This window comes from Ctenopharyngodon idella, chromosome 2 (assembly GCF_019924925.1).
Source record: "Ctenopharyngodon idella isolate HZGC_01 chromosome 2, HZGC01, whole genome shotgun sequence".
In the NCBI taxonomy this organism is placed as follows: Eukaryota; Metazoa; Chordata; class Actinopteri; order Cypriniformes; family Xenocyprididae; genus Ctenopharyngodon; species Ctenopharyngodon idella.
This window is the reverse complement of record NC_067221.1, coordinates 2687240-2706383: the sequence shown is the minus strand read 5'-3', so window position 1 is coordinate 2706383 and position 19144 is coordinate 2687240. Positions and strand designations below refer to the sequence as shown.

Genomic DNA, 19144 nt, shown 5'->3' with positions numbered 1-19144 from the left:
GTTGTTGTAGTAGAGTGTTGTTGTCATGCCGTCATTTTACGCCGGACTGCTTCACAAACGAGGGTCAATTCAACACAAAAGATTAACATGACGGCACATGCTAGTGGATGAGTTGAATCAACTCCACAGCAACTACATAAATTTATCCACTAACCATTCAGAAACGTCTAAAAGTTGTAACTTCTTCCTGAGTCTCTCCATCAGTGTCGACTCCGGTTTGAACAATGTAAGGCTGAACACCGTTACTGACAATCCTCATTTTGGCTGCGTGAGATTCTCCAGCTTTGTTGTTGAGCGACAGAAGCACGAGCTGTTAAAGCTCCGCCCTCTTCTGGAAAGGGGGCCGGGAGCAGCAGCTCATTTGCATTTAAAGGGACACACACAAAAACGGCGTGTTTTTGCTCACACCCAAATAGGGGCAAATTTGACAAACTATAATAAATGATCTGTGGGGTATTTTTTGAGCTGAAACTTCACAGACACATTCTGGAGACACCAGAGACTTATATTACATCTTGTGATAGGGGCATTATAGGTCCCCTTTAAACTTTCCAGTCTTGGCTATATCATGGCCCTAAACAGCCCACACAGCTCAGGTTGACCCAAGTTTGTGATGTTTTTTAGCCTTGCACTGAGTCTTCTAGAATGTTCCTGGAAGCACTAAATTAAATCAGACTATTCTATGAGAACATTGGTGCTTCCAGAAAACTCTTTAATGCTGCTTTTGCAACAGGGCTCTCAAGGAGAGCTGAGAGGCTAAACAGGATCCGGGGAGAGTGGAGACGCACAGACATAATAGATGGATCGCATGCTATTTATACAGGCTGGCTCGGAAAACTGAGCGTGAGAGGAGAGAAAATGAAGGGGAGTGAAGGAGGAAGAGAACATGTTGACTCGCGCTAATCTGTTTCATCTCTCTCTACACTCCCTGTGTGCTTTTCTCTTAAACTGGAGAGGAAACCACACAGGCTCATTTTCAATCTAAGAATCAAATTCTTACAATCACCTATTCAATATTGGGTCATGCTGAGTCCAAATCCCCAGTATCGCCTCAGCCAATAGGAAGCTGGCGCTGTAACCACCCTGATGAACAGAATTTGCAGTGTTAGCATAACAGTACAGAGCTGTTCAGTCATTAAAAGTCAGTTTGTAGGCCAACCTGGAAGGCTAATTCACTACGGGAATTTCTAATGGGTTTTTAGATCAATGGTTTTGGATTTAGGTGTATGGTTAACACTAAGCCTACTTGATGACACTTTCTTAATTACATCTACTGTACCACAAAGATGTACGTTTACATACAAGTTTGGGGCCAGGTACGTTTTTTAATTTTTCACCAGTAAAGACATTTATAATGTTAAAAATGATGTATGCTTAACTTTCTCTTCATCAAAGAATCCTGAAAAAAATTATGGTTTTCACAAAAATATTAAGCAATAATTGGTTAATTTTTACACACTGATGATAAGAAGAAATGTTATTTGAGCTGCAAATCAGCATATTACAATGATTTCTAAAGGATCATGTGACACTGAAAACTGGAGTAATGATGCTGAAAATTCAGCTAAATTACATTTTACAAAATATTCACATAGAAAACAGTTAAAGAGGTCATGGACTGCGCTGTTTTATTGTTTTATAATGTTTCCATGGGGTGCACTTATAATGTTAGTATGATTTCCTACCCCAATTTTAGCCCTCTGGTTTGAACGCGCTGTTTTAAGGGGCGTGTCTCTGTGAGACTTCAGTGTAAACGCCCACTGCTGTGATTGGCTGACGTCTTTGCATATAAAATAGCTAAGTATTACTCTCTCGAAAACTTTTTTACTATTACAGCTCTCAAGGATATAAAATCATTAAAAGTCATGATTATAGCATTACATTTAGATATATGGCATTATATTTAGATCGTGGCATGAAAGGTTGCAGAGATGAACATTGTAGCCGATCACAGACATGTTGTTGAGCTCATGAAAGCAGTGATCTTGTCATTGAAAGTCTGCACACTAACGAATGCTTTCATCATAACTAACAGTACAAACGTGATGAAACTAAGAGATTTGTTGAATAAAACAGGAGTTTTTCAGTCACTGATAAACTCGCTCTGTTTGATTGACAGCTCCAGCGATTGCAAAGGGAGCGTTCTTTGATCGCTTTCTACGTATATATAATTTTATAACCATTTAAATATCAGATTATTTTCATCCTATTAAGAGAAACAACGTGAAGTTGAGCGTTTAGTCACTGGTTTGATTTACTGACACACAGACAAAGATCATCTGACTGTACATGAATCATTAATATCAGATCAGGCATCAGAATGAACACAGTTACTGACATGTTGTTGCATTACTGTCGAGTCCATATCGTAAAAGTCTGTTTGCAAAGCCTGCGATGAAATGCGATTGATTTACCAAAGAATCCACAGTGAAATACCGAATACTAATAAATAAAGCTCAACTGAGACATTCACATTCACATAGCATTAGGATCCTTTGAAAGGTAATGTTATTTTAGTCCTGTATCGCTCTTCTCTCCTCCTCATCTCACTAACACACCAGTGGGCGGAGCTAATGTTGCAACGATGAAGTAGGAGTTGATTTCGTCTGCAGAGGTGGAGTTTCACCTGTCATAGACAGGCACATTCCAGGATCAGTCATGGGTTTGGTGTCAATAACAGCTTTTATTGGACTAACAAGGAAGTTTTCAGTCCTGAAACTTACAGGATATTCTTACAGTATGATGACCTCATATATATCATAAGCTAAATGAAAAGTTGATTTCTCAATTCATTACCCCTTTAAAGGTCCACTGAAGTTCCTTGGAACACACAGCATTATTCATTGTGTTGATGTAATTTCCACTGAAACAGGAAGACAGGGCGGGACATATCAAACAGCTCCTCTTCTTTTTAAAATATCCAATAGTGTTTAGTTTATATCACAGTTCAGCCAGAGCCGGTGAAGCCTCAGTTTCCTCACAATCTCTAACCGTTTCTCCTTCTAATCTCATCCATATTGCTTTAAATGACAGCATTCTGTGCAGAACTCAAATATGTCCGAAACGTTTTGTGGTCTGTGCCGACTCGTGGATACGTGCTGTCGTGTCTCTTGACCGGAGCAGACTGTGTGCACACCGCAGTGGTTTGCGTGACACTAACGTGAAACCAGACTTCATTTGCCTTAATGGAAAGCATTTTTACACTGTCTGAATCGTTCCTATCCCCGATATAGTGCACTACATGCCATTCACCGTGTAGAAAATAGTAAATGTGTGAACCGATTTCAGCCGCAGCTTCAGCGTCTATTTATAATGTGGGGGCGGGATGCTTTAGGTTCTAGAGAGCATTTGATTGGACAGAAAATCTGATGAAAAGCTGAAGTGCAGAGCGATGTCATCAAAATCACTGATCCAATCGTTGAGGTATGACTGTGTAATCTATGTTGCAGAACAAAATAGGAAAGTATCTTCAAATAGTGGAGGACTGAGGTAAAATGTGCAACGCCTGGTTTTTAAACAGACAAAATAAAGCATGTGGCAGAATTTTTCAAGAAGAAACAACCATTTTATTCAATCTGTCGTAAATTTACTAAAAAAAAAAAAAAAAAACTGAATGTGAAAGAGGAGAAAATTCAGATGTCACAGTTTATGGTGCTTTCATAACAAAGACATAAAAGTGAGCCTTACCTCATGAAGCATTTTCCCCAAAATGGTGAGTGTGGGGTAAGATGAGCATGTGACATAAGCCTAATCTAGCACAAATGAAAAATGCTTAGGTTGTAAATTACCACAATTATTAATACATATTTTCTTTCCATCCAGGCTCTGCCTCAAAGAAACAATCTGTTCTCCTGGACTTCCTCTTTTAATAGAAATCTGAGTGATGGCGCATGAACAGGAAATCTGCAGCGAGAACACCACAACAAAAGCTGCCGTCTCCAGTGTTTTCTCAGCAGAACAGATTTGCGGGGCTGTTTTCTTGTGCCCTCAGTGATGTTGTGACCAGGATACACCTGCATGTGGAAGCTGAGGTCGTTTAGGACACAAAGATCTGTTCTCCAGACCATCACTGCCACCGGCTCCCTATTTATACCCTCATTCTCTCTCTCACACCCACAGGGAAGGAAGCGAATCAAGGAAGCCTCGCTGTTTTTTCTCAAGGCCTCTCTGTGGTGGATGAGCTCTCGCCCTCCTATCTACGCCCCGGTAAGTTAAGGAAACAGCCACTGGCCCGTGTCTGCATAGCATATGGAGAATCACACCAGGAGGAAGTCAGTACAATACTCATTTCCAAGAGCTCAACAATCGCCTGCTAATAATGAAGGACATAAAACATAAACAACCAGTGATTCCCAAGCCGATTCGTAAGCATTTGTACACAAAAGCAGACACTTCGGCCATTCTCTCAAGGCTGGAACACGCAGAACAGTCTGTTCCCTTTGGTTAAACATGTTTGTTAGAGATTTAAGACCAGATTGGTGGGGAAACAGAGGACAGGGAGGATCAATGTCCTGGCTTAAACCACAGCGCCTTGTTCTCCGTCTCAATGCTTTGATCGGGGCCGTATCTCTGTACCTGTGCTCTCGGATCCGACTTATTCAATTACATTTGAGCTGATTCCAAATGAGAAAAAGAGAAGCCAAGAAAAAAAGTGCATTTTCATGCTGGCGCGGAAGAACAGTGTCTTGCCGTCTAACATTGATTTCCAATACGACAGTCCTAACATGTCCAGATACACTAAAACAGGACAAGATTAGTCCAAACCGCCCTATCATGCTATTTGAAGCGAAGATCAGGGAATGCATTTTCCACAATCTAAAAAAGCCACTTAAAGATTGTTGACCTTAATGGAAGAAGTGCAGAGACAGTATGGAGTTTCTCTACAACATTTGAACTTGATTTGATCCAAATTGGATATATGTATGTATGTATTTATATTAGGGGTGTAACGGTACGAGTATTTGTCCTGAACCATCATGGTATGGACGTCATGTTTCAGTCAGACGATGAATACAGTCAGTCACAGGCAATCCACACTCCAATCCAGAAGGGGGCGTGTGGTAATGCAACGCTGTTTGTTACCAGTAAAAAGCGCAGAATAAGAACAGATGATCTATGCATAGATATGTTTATGTGTAATCTCTCAACCAGTGTTTCAACCGTGGAATTTTTTTTTTTTTTTTTTTTTTTTTTGATTGTTGATTATTATATCCAAAAATAAAAATAGCAACTGAATGTAATAGTTTGGTCTCTGTTGTTAATTGTAACCTTTAATATTACAGTAATGTGCAAGAAACGGCTGCCTGTACATAGTTTACAGCATTAGCTGAGAGAGATTTTTTTATCCTTAAGAAAATGTTAATTTATTTAAAGAGAGAGGCAATTTGTTCAATAAACCACTGTTTAATAAAAAAGAAGAAAAAAAGAAGCAATTTTATGTTTGAAGGCCATGTTACTAGCATCTGTAAAACCGCATTCTTCCATCTTAAAAATATATCTAAACTACGACATATGCTCTCAATGAAAAATGCAGAACAGTTAGTTCATGCGTTCATGACCTCAAGGCTAGATTACTGTAATGCTCTACTGGGTGGTTGTTCTGCTCGCCTGATAAATAAACTACAGCTCGTACAAAATGCAGCAGCTAGAGTTCTTACTAGAACCAGGAAGTATGACCATATTAGCCCAGTTCTGTCAACACTGCATTGGCTTCCTGTTAAACATCGTATAGATTTTAAAATCTTGCTAATTACTTACAAAGCACTAAATGGTTTAGCTCCCCAGTACCTGAGCGAGCTCCTAATTCATTATAGTCCTTCACGTCTATTGCGATCTCAGAATTCAGGCCAGCTGATAATACCTAGAATATCAAAATCAACTGCAGGTGGTAGATCCTTCTCCTATTTGGCACCTAAACTCTGGAACAATCTTCCTAGCATTGTTCGGGAAGCAGACACACTCTGTCAGTTTAAATCTAGACTAAAAACGCATCTCTTTAACCTGGCATACACATAACACATTACCAATTTATATTTCCAAATCCGTTAAAGGATTATTAGGCTGCATAAATTAGGTCAGCCGGAACCGGGAACACTTCCTATAACACCTGATGTACTCGTTACATCAGAAGAAGAATGGCATCTACGCTAATATTAGTCTTTCTGTTTATCCCGAGGTTCACCGTAGTCAACCGGATCCGGGCCGTATCCAGGTGAGACCAAGGACCTGCACCTTGACACGACCACAACACAGCCCTGAAGTATCAGCAGAGATTGAGTCAACTAGATCATCCACTGTGAAGGCCTCATCGACACGACAGCCACGACACAGTTCCTCAACAACCGTCCATACCGGCGTGATGAATACGATCCTCAATTGGATGGAACTGAAATAAATACTTTTAATGTTGCGATCCTATTGGACTTATGATAGCAACCTGAATTGTAACAAAGCACTGTTGGCCAGAGGAGAACTGGCACCCCGACTAAGCCTGGTTTCTCCCAAGGTTTTTTTCTCCATTTTAACACCAATTTGCCACTTGTCTGCCACCTGATGTCACCTGATGGAGTTTGGGTTCCTTGCCGCTGTCGCCTCTGGCTTGCTTAGTTGGGGACACTTGACTTGACATTTGATATTCAACAGTGCTTTGATCTGCCTGCATTGACACTATTCTTTAAGAGCTGCTGTGCAGCCAAACAATGTACCAGTTATCAATGTAAAGCTGCTTTGACACAATCTACATTGTAAAAAGCGCTATATAAATAAAGGTGACTTGACTTGACTTGACCAAACCGTCATGTTTGTGTACTGTTACACCCCTAATATATATACTATATGCTGGTAGGGATTACAACGACTTTCTTTTCGGATTAGTGACATCACAAACCCTAACATTTACATAAACCCCGCCCCCAAGAACACACAACAAAGGGGGTGAGGCCATGTTGGGCTGCTTTAGAGAAGAGGAAGAGTTGTTGTAGTAGAGTGTTGTTGTCATGCCGTCATTTTACGCCGGACTGCTTCACAAACGAGGGTCAATTCAACGCTGGATTTGCACAAAAGATTAACATGACGGCACATGCTAGTGGATGAGTTGAATCAACTCCACAGCAACTACATAAATTTATCCACTAACCATTCAGAAACATCCTAAAAGTTGTAACTTCTTCCTGAGTCTCTCCATCAGTGTCGACTCCGGTTTGAACAATGTAAGGCTGAACACCGTTACTGACAATTCTCATTTTGGCTGCGTGAGATTCTCCAGCTTTGTTGTTGTTGAGCGACTGAAGCGTGAGCTGTTAAAGCTCCTCCCTCTTCTGGAAAGGGGGCGGGGAGCAGCAGCTCATTTGCATTTAAAGGGACACACACAAAAACGGCGTGTTTTTGCTCACACCCAAATAGGAGCAAATTTGACAAGCTATAATAAATGATCTGTGGGGTATTTTGAGCTGAAACTTCACAGACACATTCTGGAGACACCAGAGACTTATATTACATCTTGTGAAAGGGGCATAATAGGCCCACTTTAATGAATCCTTGCTGAATAAAAGCATTAATTTCTTTAAAAAAGACTGACCCCAAACTTTTGAACAAAAGTGCATATTAGTTATGTAACTATTAATAAAAGCATTAGAAAATACTGTAGACAGAACATAGTATTAATGTATAACAAATTCAAACAATTCTGCTATTTCATTTGAATTACACTATTTTGCCTTAGACCAGGTTAAATACTGACCTCTACAGCCACTTTTTTTCTATTCAATCATTTACTTGTCCTAGAGCATATTTGAATTATCCCTATTTTGCAAAAACTGATATATAGATTAATTTGATTAATCAGCATATCATGTAATTTTATTCAGTTGTTTTTTAGGTGAATGACTGAGTGATTGAGAACACAGGAGAGGTGTGGATTACTGAAGCACCTGCGGTTAATGACTGGTTGAAATCCTCCCACAAACCTGAGCGGAGCGTGAGAAGACTGATCCAATCCTGCACAGATTTAGCTTAGATAATACTTCAGCCTCAGACTGTGATCGAGTGGGAGTCAGACAGGAGAGAGAGAGAGAGAAACGAGGGAACTCTCAGCGGCGTTATGTAAACAGGCTCTTCTGTGCTTAAAAACGCACATTTTTATTCAATAAGAAAGTTGAAACACATCTGGACATATTCTGTCTCAGAAGAAAAAACTATCAATGACATCCTTCTCATTCACTTGGCTTTTATTCACATTTCAAATATGCTAACGCTAGCAAGATCTTTACATTCCACTGTGTGCCTCGGAAAAACCAGACTTCTATCTGAGCGTTCAGACAGAATAATAATAATAATATTAATATTAATAAAAGCAGCATCCCAGTTTAAAATAGAAAGCCATATGTGTCGAGTGTATGATAGTGTTCAATATCAGTGTGCTCGCACATCCTCATTTCATTAAAAAGGAACTAGAACCTGATAAATAAAATTTAAAGATAGCCATAAAATCATCATCATTAACTGAATTCTCACACTGACAATAAAATCAGATAGAAAAGTGACTCAAGCCCACAGAGAACAAAAAGAAGTGAAATCCGTATACGATTGTGTGTGCGTACATGTGTGTCCATGGGAATACACATCCATATCCCAGAAAAAAAGGGAAGAAATGGCTGCCGTCAGTCATGTTACTGTCCCCTGGTGGTCTTGTGCGCAAGTACTGGCACCTGCTTGCCACCTTCCAGAAACCTTTCCTCCTCTAGGCTCCCGTTTGGCGGGTTTTGAGCCCGACCTCCGGCCGCCTCGGCAAGGGAGAGAGGAACGATTATTACTGTGGGCTTTCAAAGGCATCCCAAGGTTAATGTGCTTTCTGAAATGCCGCTTCCTGCCGCATTCTCCAGGGCGAGACGTACACCTGGAGGCGCTGCAGGTCTGTTGACCGTCCCACGAGCTTCTTCCAAAGCCATCAATAATTTAAACAACTCATAAAGAGGAAAAATAAAAACTGAAATAAAAAAACGAACTTAAGATTCCACCAGTGAGCCACAATGTAAACATTTCCCTCTGCGGCCTGAGGGTGGCGCTATATCAACGCCTCAGGCTTCCTCTCTGTGTCCGTGTGTGCGTCTCTCGCGCGCTCACTGGTACTGGAGGTAATTCTTCAGAGACTGGGGCAAAGGCAACGTCTCGATCTCCTGCAGACGCTCTCGTCCCAGAGCCAGCCGCGCCGCGCGTCGACACAGGTCCATCAGAGGGAGCGGCTCCGCTGCGGAGAGAGAGAGAGGATGGAGAGAAGCAGCTGTTAGAGGTGTATTCAAACAGGAAATTCAAATGCACAAAGATTCAAGACCAAAACATGCACAAGGCTTTGAATGGATAGTTCATCCAAAACAATGAACATTCTGGCATCATTTCAAGTTTCAAAAAAGACCCCAAATCACTATAAAACTATCAGAAGTGGTCCATACAACAGCACAGAAGTGTGAGCTGTTAACTCCAGAACCGCTGTGAGTCAGTGAGGGAAATTTGAGCATCGGATAAGTCTAATTCATGAACAAATGTTCAGACAGATTCCATGAATCAGATACATTGATTCATTGAAAAGATACAACTCCAAAGAATGATTTGTTCACGAAATGGATCAACTTGTGAAAAAAAAAAAAATCATTTACATGGATTCTGTGAACCAGATCAACTGATTCATTGAAAAGATCCCAATTGGACCAATTGGACCAATACTTAAACAACTTATTGAGACCGATTCTGTGAACTAGATCAGTTGATTCATTGAAAATATCCAATTCAAAAGAATGATTTGTTCACAAATTGGATCAATTCATGAAAAAAAAAAAAAAAAAAAAAAAAAACCATTTACATGGATTCAGTGAACCAGATCAACTGATTCACTGAAAAGATCCAAATCAAAGGAATGATTTGTTCACAAATTTGACCTATTCATGAACAAATCAATCAGACTGATTTTATTTAAACAGACCAATTGATTCATTGAAAAGATCCATATCAAAAGAATGATTTGTTCATGAATTGAGCCAATACATAAACAACTTATTGAGATCCAGTCTGTGAACTAGATCAATTGATTCATTAAAAAGATCCAACTCAAATTAATAATTTGTTTATGAATTGGACCAGTACTTAAACAATCGAGACCGATTCTGTGAACTAGATCAGTTGATTTATTGAAAGTTTCCAATTCAAAAGAATGATTTGTTCATAAATTGGATCAATTCATTAAAAAAAAAAAAAATCATTCACGTGGATTTCCGTGAACCAGATCAAGTGATTCATTGAAAAGATCCAACTCAAAATAATGATTTGTTTAGAAATTGGACCTATTTATGAACAAATCACTCAGATGGCTTCTGTGAACCAGATCAACTGATTCACTGAAAAGATCCGATTCAAAAGAATGATTAACATTGTTACGTTTCCATACCAGATACAAATTTTCAAAAAATAACTTAAATTTGTTTCTTAAGTCAAAATGTATTATGTGCTCTCATAATCATAAGTCATATGATTATGATGATTTCGCATCCTTTTTGTAAGTTCAAAGCCTTTGTAAACCGTAAAGAGTGACTAGTACAAATTGGTACAAAATGATAGTCATACAGGTTTGGAACAATGTGAAGGTGAGTAAATGATAACCGGATATTCATTTTAAGGTAAGCTGTTCCTTTAAAAGCAAGCCCAGTGCGTGCTCCAGTGTTTGTGTGTGTCCTGCTCCTCTACATCAGCTGACAGAGCAGTTCAATAATGGATGGATCTTGCCACCGGAGCCTGGTATCCATCACCAGAGCCGCTGCCTCACACAGGAGAGTGCCGCCACCCATCTGCTTTGAGTCAGACGCTGCTCCAGCCAAGATTTCATACCGACAAACACGAAAACAGCCACGGATCCATCTGGACACGATGCCACATCTCTATTGTTGACCGTCAGGTCTTTATCAGGTCCTGGGCTGATATGACTAATCAGATCAGAGTCAGAGCCCGTTCCCACCCGTCGGCCAATGAGAGATTGTGACAGGCTAATGGTTAGTAGTAAGTCTGTGAGACAAACAATAGTTAGGAATAGTTCTGCAGCTGCACTGGCACAATACAAGCACCCACATTGAATATTTATAGCTGTGATGGAGTCCCACACAGAACATGTCGTGAGTTATGTCTTCCTCCATCCTGGCAGCTCAACTGAAGGCATAAGCATTGTAATGCCCTCACTTAATGCAAATTTTCACCACAACAAGAAGTTAAAATGAAACAATGGATCCCAATGGAGCCCTTCACGCAGAGTGAAATGATTTAATGGCACAAAGCGATGGTTTTACATGCTTAAGTAGTTGCTTGTCAAATTGAAATTTCGTGTTGCACTCAGTGAGCGTGAATGGTTTTGATGCACATTTTCACCAAACAGAATTGCAAAAAAGTTTTCAGATTCAGCTTTCCCCCCAAAAAATCCTGCCAACATCTAACACTCACTTAAAGGTGTCCAATAATGCAAAATTCACTTTTACATGGTGTTTGAACATAAATGTGTGTCGGCAGTGTGTGTGCACAACCACCCTATAATGATAAAAATCCACACACTCCTCTTTTTAATCCCCATAAAACCTCAACAGTCTCACAGAACAAGTTGACGTGATGTGACATTGCTCAGGCCCCGCCCACGACTGCTAACAGACACTGTCGTATTAGCATAGCCCCGCCCTGAGTGAGTTGTACACTGTCTGCCATTGTCTCGTCAGCTGTAGCGACATGAATGTCTGGTAAGCGATTGAGGTGTTTTGTTGTTGGATGTAAGAGTGAACATAACAGTCTTCATTTACTCCCGACATCTGAGCCGCTGAAGACGCAGTGGATTAGTTTGATTTTTGAAGGGAATGAGCCACAGATCTAATATACACATGTGATTTCTGTCCCTGCTGTTTACGTTCACAGACATAACCCACTGTGTTTATGTGAACTTTGTGTGTTTTTGACATAACCTTGTGTATTTGACAGTTTAAGTGCAATAAGACGTGAAAGAGAAGTTAGTTTGATACTCACATGATGCACCATCTGACAGACAGCTTTCTGTGCGCGTGCTTCAGATGTGTGCGCTCAGAAAACCATAAATTAGAAGTTTAAACTGATATAGCTTTAAAACACATGCAGATAATAAACTTTCATGATGAAGAAGAACTGCAATGTCCATGAGTGTGATCACGATATAGATGATAATCAAAACCAAGCAGATGTTTTGTTACTTTTTGGCAGAGTATCCGATGCATGAGCTGTACAGGCTCCACCCTCTTCTGGAAAGGGGGCGGGGAGCAGCAGCTCATTTGCATTTAAAGGCACATGAACGAAAACAGCATGTTTTTCCTTCCACTCAAAAATTTTTACATTTATAACATGCTATAATAAATGATCTGTGGGGTATTTTGAGCTGAAACTTCACAGACTCATTCTGGGGACACCAAAGACTTACATTACATCTTGTGAAAAGGGCATTATAGGTCCCCTTTAAAATTAATCTTTTAAGATGGCACAGTTAAACGTAATCTTTCACAAATCTCAAAACAAATATCAGTTTTTCTTATACTGCAGAATGCTGTGTTTGACCAAAATCACAATCAAGTATTTTTGAGAGTGGAGTAAATACATCAATTAACAGTAATTATGTACTATTCAGTAGCTAATGAATGATTTAATCAACCAAAGCTGAACGACAACATTACCTTCTGATAGCAGTAAAACACTACCTTCTACATATATTTACTAAGAGTCACATCACCAGTGAGTCCGGCACGTCTCATAAAGAGCCAGATGGCAAGTGTATACGGGATCCAGTGGGCGGCTGAGAGGAGACTGACAGCCAGGGTCAGAAGTGACAGATGGATCAGAGCATGGACATAGTGCTCTACTGCAGTAAAATGGAATAATTTCTCATTTCCAGCCCACGTCTGAAGACGCAAAGGCCGGCAAGCTCAAGGTTAGTCTGAAGACTGTAATCATGTCAGTGAAATACACGACACACGGTGACCTGTCACTCGCTGTGATCCTCAGGCTGCTCCCCGTCGCTGCTCAATCACATTACATGCCGCATACGGCAACAACTCATATTGATGGCAGTTATACACAATAAATGCAATTACATGGCTCGGATGTGATTCCATTGTGCGTGTTATCAGACTCTCAGAACAACCTAATAAAATGGCTGATACATGCTGGGAGATTTTGGTTTTCTTCCCACACAGAAGCAGTGACACACACTGCACACACAGATAGCTCATAACACTTCTATATATAACTACAGTATATGTTTCAATTGTAGGCCTAAAAACTTGCGCTTGCGCCAGCGCAAACCCTCTTTTGGCGCGTAAAGACTACTGTCAGGATTTATTAAAGACACGCAGTGATATATTAGCGCTGAAAAGCCGTGGACTAGTGTTGTCAAAAGTACAGACTTCGGAAGTTTTAAAAATGTGACGCTTTGAGCGCAGTTGAGCGGATTTGTAAACACCTCTGATTGGCCATTGTGTTCACACGCTCAATATATTTGTGTCTGTGATTGGCTACAATGATCAACGCTTCAAAAACATGTTGTAAATAGACATCAATGACGCTCTTCACCGAGCGCTTACACATACCCCTTTTCCACCAAGGCAGATTGAGTGCTGGTTCAGAGCCAGAGCCTAGTTTCAAATCAGTTCTTTGTCTTTTGACACCCAAAGCACCAGCTCTGAAGCAGGAAAAGTGGTTCGTAAGTAGCACCAAAACATTGCTGGTCTAGAAGTATGAAGCGCTTGCGTCAGGGGCTGGGGTGGGGTTACCGCGACCGACAAGAAGAACAAAAACTTGTGACCGCCATTTTTTAAATAGCAGCTAACTGAGCAAATAGCAGCTCGATTGTAATCTCTGTGATGTGAGACCTGGCTCTGTGGTGGCTCTCTAGCCTTTGGAAAGGCAAACCGGTTCTTAGAAGGCTCATCAGTCGAACCAACTCTGAACCAGCAATAGCGCTAGCGCTGAACTAGCACCCGGTTCATGCCGGTGAAAAAGGTGTAACAGATACACACGGGAGCGTTCCGGTCCGCTGATAGACTTCTGCTTTCAAACACTCCCGCTCCCGCTTTCAAACCGCTTTTAAACACGCTCTCAACATCGCTCTCGTTCATTGATCATTGTAGCCAATCACAGACATATCTGTTGAACACGTGAACATAATGGCCAATCAGAGGTGTTTACAAATCCGCTCAACAGCACTCAAGCGTCACATTTTTAAAATTTCAGCTCCAACTTGGTACCGAAGTCACACTAGCGTAGGACCTTTTTTTTTTTTTAAATTGCATATGCATTTGTTTCCCTTTCAGACGCAAAACTTGCGCATCATCATCAGATCACGTGCAGAACTTTCTACTCCCATTGGTGCTTTTTTAGATTTGCACTCTCACGCTAATTTGCCGTTTAGTAAATCTGGCTCTAAAATGATAAACAAGCTACGAAAAAAAGGAACGGACTCTTTTCACAGACTACGAAAATGCATTTCCACAGTTATCAACAAGTTTTTAATATCTTCCTTTTTAAAAAATTGAATACACATTTATAACACTATACTTTGTGTTATATCACCATGTCAGTAAATGACAGAAACTGGATTAGCGCAGCTGCTAGAGTGTTTCTAATATAACTACTGAGGGAGTGATGGCAAATTTGACATCTTTCTCTTCTGACTGCTGTAATCTTAATCTATTTATTTTCTTCCCCTCTTTTGGAAAGTCGTGGAAACGCTAATGCAGATTTTTTCTTTTGCTATTAGCGCAAATGCAAATACAAAAATTATATTTGCTGTCATCTCTGCAATAGAAGTTTACCCAACTATGATGTCTTCCACTTCTGAGAACCGCAGAGATGTGAAAAGGGTCCATAAGGTCTGAGAGCACTTTTTCCAGTTCAAAAAGGACTAACTCAACATTTTTCTAATTTAATAAAGAATTGCTATTTTCATATTTTTAGCATAACAATTTAAGTGAAAAGTTAAATGTCCATCAGCTCAAAAACTGAGGAAAAAAAACCTACGCTCAGGAATCAAGCAGATAGTCACTGAGAGAGTTAAACTCTTTTTTTCTAATCTTTACATTAAAGATGTCTTGGGAAATTTTTAGTAGGCCTGCGTGTCCACCTTTAGGCTAAAAATGCTAGGTGCTCTGCTGAAAACGCCTATCTGTGAGCGCTTGAGAGCGCTTCGGCAGTGCAGCGTTTTTTCAGTTGAGACGCTTTGCTTGCTATGATACAGAAATTCACGGAAGTGTTCCTAGTATCTAATTTCACAGATAGTTAGTTTCTGTGTTGTTTCTATATAAAAATGTTGATACAATGTAAAGTATTTGCTCTGGCTCTTGTTTTAAATGATTTTGCTCTGTTATTATGCTTCTTCTTGTCATCTGTTGTGATTGTACAAGCAGAATGTGGCGGTTGGTCAGTGTTGTATTTGTCCCGCCCCTCCTCCACTGTGATTGGACGGCTTTGGGTTTTTACCAAAAGTTGCATATTCTTCAACTTTCGGCGACCAGTAAAAAACGCTGAGCGCTCAGCGCCTCGTTACGCTCCTGGCGTTTTAAAAACACAGCACTCCAATTGAAAACAATTGGAAAAATATGCTAGCCTAGGAAAAAGCGCTTTAGTGGACACACGGCTTTATAATTGCTACTTTTCATGTTTTCTATGTTATACATTTTAATCTCTTAGAAAGACAAAAAAGGATCTGGCCATTTTATTTAAAAAAAATAATAAATAAATTTCATCACAGAATAAATGATGATTTTTCATTACAGTTTATGAAACAAAAAATAATGACAGAATTCTATGATGCATGTACAGTATATTAGTAGACAAACTAATGAAACTGTGAAGAAGTTTACTTTATAAAAGTCCATAGTTAAACATGCATTATTCACTCTGTGAGCGATGGCTCTCCCGTGACTGTGTCCGTGCAAACCCTTACGCTTCTCTACTAGCAATAATAAAAAGCGATATCTCACACTATGCGAGCCCTTTTTCAAACTTCCATGTTTTACAAATCATCAAGCTCCTGCACGTCTCTGACTCCTCCATTAAGCTCCTAATAAATGAGCTCTGGAGCAGAAGAAGAGAGAGAACTGCATCTATTTCAGTCCGACACACTTTTACGATTATTATTACTGTGGTTGCAAGACAAGCTATGGGATTCGTACAGTAAATATCAAAGCATCACATTTTGTAAAATCCAATTAATTCAGCCTCTTCAGTCAGCGGGGGTGCGGCAGCGGCAGGCAGCCTCGCTCAGGGGGGTCTGACACTTTCCACGACCCGCGGCAGGGCGGGAAGGGGAGGGCGGCGGCACATGGAACCTTCTGGAAAGCTTTGCGTCAGGCTACAGAAAGAAGCCTGAGAGGAAACGTACGTGGAGATCAAACCCAGCGGTGTAATTCGATTAAATCATTGTGAACTGATTAATGCCTACGGCTGATTAATTGAAAGATCTGCGGCGGTCACGTCGAGGAGCCTGTGATCCTCCCACAGAATGAGCTATCATTCAGTGTTGCCAAGTCTGCGGGAATTGGGCTACTTTAGCACTGTTGCCGCGGGTTGTTTTTCATGTCTGCGGGTTGACGTGACCCCAAATAACATGATATTTAGCCCGTGGAATGCGAATTTTACCAGGGGAAACCCCCTGAAATGCGATGCTAGTTTTAAAGTTGCAATTTGGCGGGTTGTTACAACACCGCACCCAAACCAACAGGATGAATACTTTCTGCTGTGGGTTTTGCGTCGCGGCTCAAGCATCGACTCAATCATCCCACCCTGAGCAATGCTTCATTAGCGTGAGATCTGAGATGTGTTATGAAAGCAGACTGAACAAAAAAAGGCTGCTTTGGTAATGATGACGCTCAAGCGCAAATCATGTTCTGTTAGCTAAACCAGGCGTAACGCCCGGATAATTAGGTGTAGATGAGATTCTCTACCTTGTATTTAAAACGCTGTATTTTGTGGCTGCGGTCATGATGGAGGCTTCACTGCTCTTGAATGTGGTGACTCATAAAACTCACGTTCATTAATAATTCAGTTATGAAACAGGGGATTTTACTATACTTAGTCGGGTCAACTATTCGCCTAAGCCTAAAGCTAGTGATACTCCAGAACATGAAGTTTAACAGCAGCTAAACAATAGGAACTGCACGTTTCTGGGAATGTGCACGTGTCTGTGTTTGGTTTTGTGTTGTACAGCATGTAATCTGTCTCACAGCAGAGAGAGGAAAAAATAAATCTGGTGAAACGTGCCGAACACACAGGCACTGAACTATTCATATGAAGTGCTACAACTTTTACACTAGAAATAAAGCATGCAGTATATCTCCTTGACTGTGAAAGATGATACCAGGATGACACCACTTACTGAATGAACTGTAAGGTCATGTAACAATAGCTTATAATGTTTGGAACAGAATACATCCATAGTTCTTGTACTCTACTTGTATATCCTGCAAACTTTCTGTAGGTAATTTATGGTACAGGTCAAAAGTTTGGACACATTACTATTTTTACTGTTTTAGAAAAAAGTCTCTTCTGCTCATCAAGCCTGCATTTATTTGATCAAAAATACAGAAAAAAATCAGAAATATTATGAAATATTATATTATTACATTTAAAATAATGGTTTTCTAATTTGAATATACTTTAAAATATAATTTATTCCTGTGATCAAAGCTGAATTTTCAGCATCATTACTCCAGTCTTCAGTGTCACATGATCCTCCAGAAATCATTCTAATATGATGATTTATTATCAATGTTGTAAATAGTTGTGCTGCGCAATATTTTTTATAACCTGTGATACTTTTTTTCAGGATTCTTCAGCACATCTGTTTTCAACATTGATAATAAATCATCATATCAGAATGATTTCTGAAGGATCATGTGACACTGAAGACTGGAGTAATGATGCTGAAAATTCAGCTTTGATCACAGGAATAAATGATTTTAAATTGTAATAATATTTCACAATATTACTGATTTTTCTGTATTTTTGATCAAATAATTGCAGGCTTGATGAGCAGAAGAGAAAACATTAAAAATAGTAATGTGTCCAAACTTTTGACTGGTACTGTAATATTAGGCTGCTGTCACTTTACAACCAATGCACTGATACTGATGTTTACATTCACTTAAGACAAACACAACAGCGTTTACATGAATATTCACATTATTCTGTGTGTATCTGACCATTCAACAGCACGCTTTAGTACTCTTTTTCTTTTTCTCATTCATTCATGTTTCTTTATTGCTCTAACATGTCAATAACTTTAAGAACAGATACTGCAAAATCCATGATACAGCACAAAATCTCTACCATTAGACACTCGATATCGTCCACAATATTGTCATATCGCCCAGTAATGTTACAGATGAACTGTAAGTGATATCAACCATGATTTTTAACACCGCTTTCTTTTCTAAGCTCAAACATTTTTAAACAAAGCTGGATTAAAAATGTAAATAGCGCTTTATTTCTGAGATAATAACTGGAAATGAACTGAACATGCTGGATGAGGTCATGAGGTCATTAGTCATTGGTCCCGGAAGCTGTAATTTTCCACTGCAAGTGCTCTTGAAAGGTCAGCGGTGATGCAGTGGGCTAGTCTTTTAAATCGCGGTCTCTCTGACTGTCTATGTCTACAGTTCCTCCCCTGAGGCGCTGATCTGTGCACAGATACACACAGTGAGGTCAGCACGCCTGAACCCTGCCGCTTCAAAAGATGTGCGCTCTCTATGGGCACAGTGGACAGTGGAAAGAACAAATACCTCTAGCCCAACACACACGTGTCGAAAGACGTACAAAACGCCAACATTTGCTCAGAAGCCACCTAATGACTGAGCTATTATGATTCAATTAGTTCGAATCAATCGACCAGCTGACTGAATCCAGTGATGGTGCTGTAGGGAATTTACATCAGTGAACAGAAATGAAAATGTTTCAGACATTCCCGCTGAGAGCTGCAGAACAGAATCTTCCAGAACGCCAACATTTTGCAAAGAAATCCTCAGAACAACAGCCGCTTGGAGACCAAGTTTGGCTCGCTGTTTAAAACCCCAAAGCACTTATTCTACAAAAAGTGAATTGTTATTAA

At 40.0% G+C, this 19144-nt stretch overlaps 1 protein-coding gene and 1 long non-coding RNA gene across 6 annotated transcripts in view; one reads left to right on the top strand and one right to left on the bottom strand.

Annotated features, from left to right (window-relative positions):
* Nucleotides 1–631: 631 nt before the first annotated feature.
* LOC127501945 (uncharacterized) lies at nucleotides 632–6777 on the top strand. Its single transcript, XR_007926740.1, has 3 exons — nucleotides 632–1316; nucleotides 3823–4031; nucleotides 4120–6777. It is a non-coding gene; the product is annotated as an uncharacterized LOC127501945 (long non-coding RNA).
* Nucleotides 6778–8207: 1430 nt separating this feature from the next.
* Nucleotides 8208–19144, bottom strand: part of spsb4a (splA/ryanodine receptor domain and SOCS box containing 4a) — an 84725-nt gene continuing 73788 nt past the window's right edge. For all 5 annotated transcript variants that reach the window (XM_051874218.1, XM_051874257.1, XM_051874247.1 and 2 more), the window contains one exon: nucleotides 8208–9244. In XM_051874218.1, the coding sequence (XP_051730178.1) occupies nucleotides 9117–9244 (128 nt within the window). In that variant the 3' untranslated portion in view covers nucleotides 8208–9116. The remainder of the gene's footprint in view (nucleotides 9245–19144) is intronic.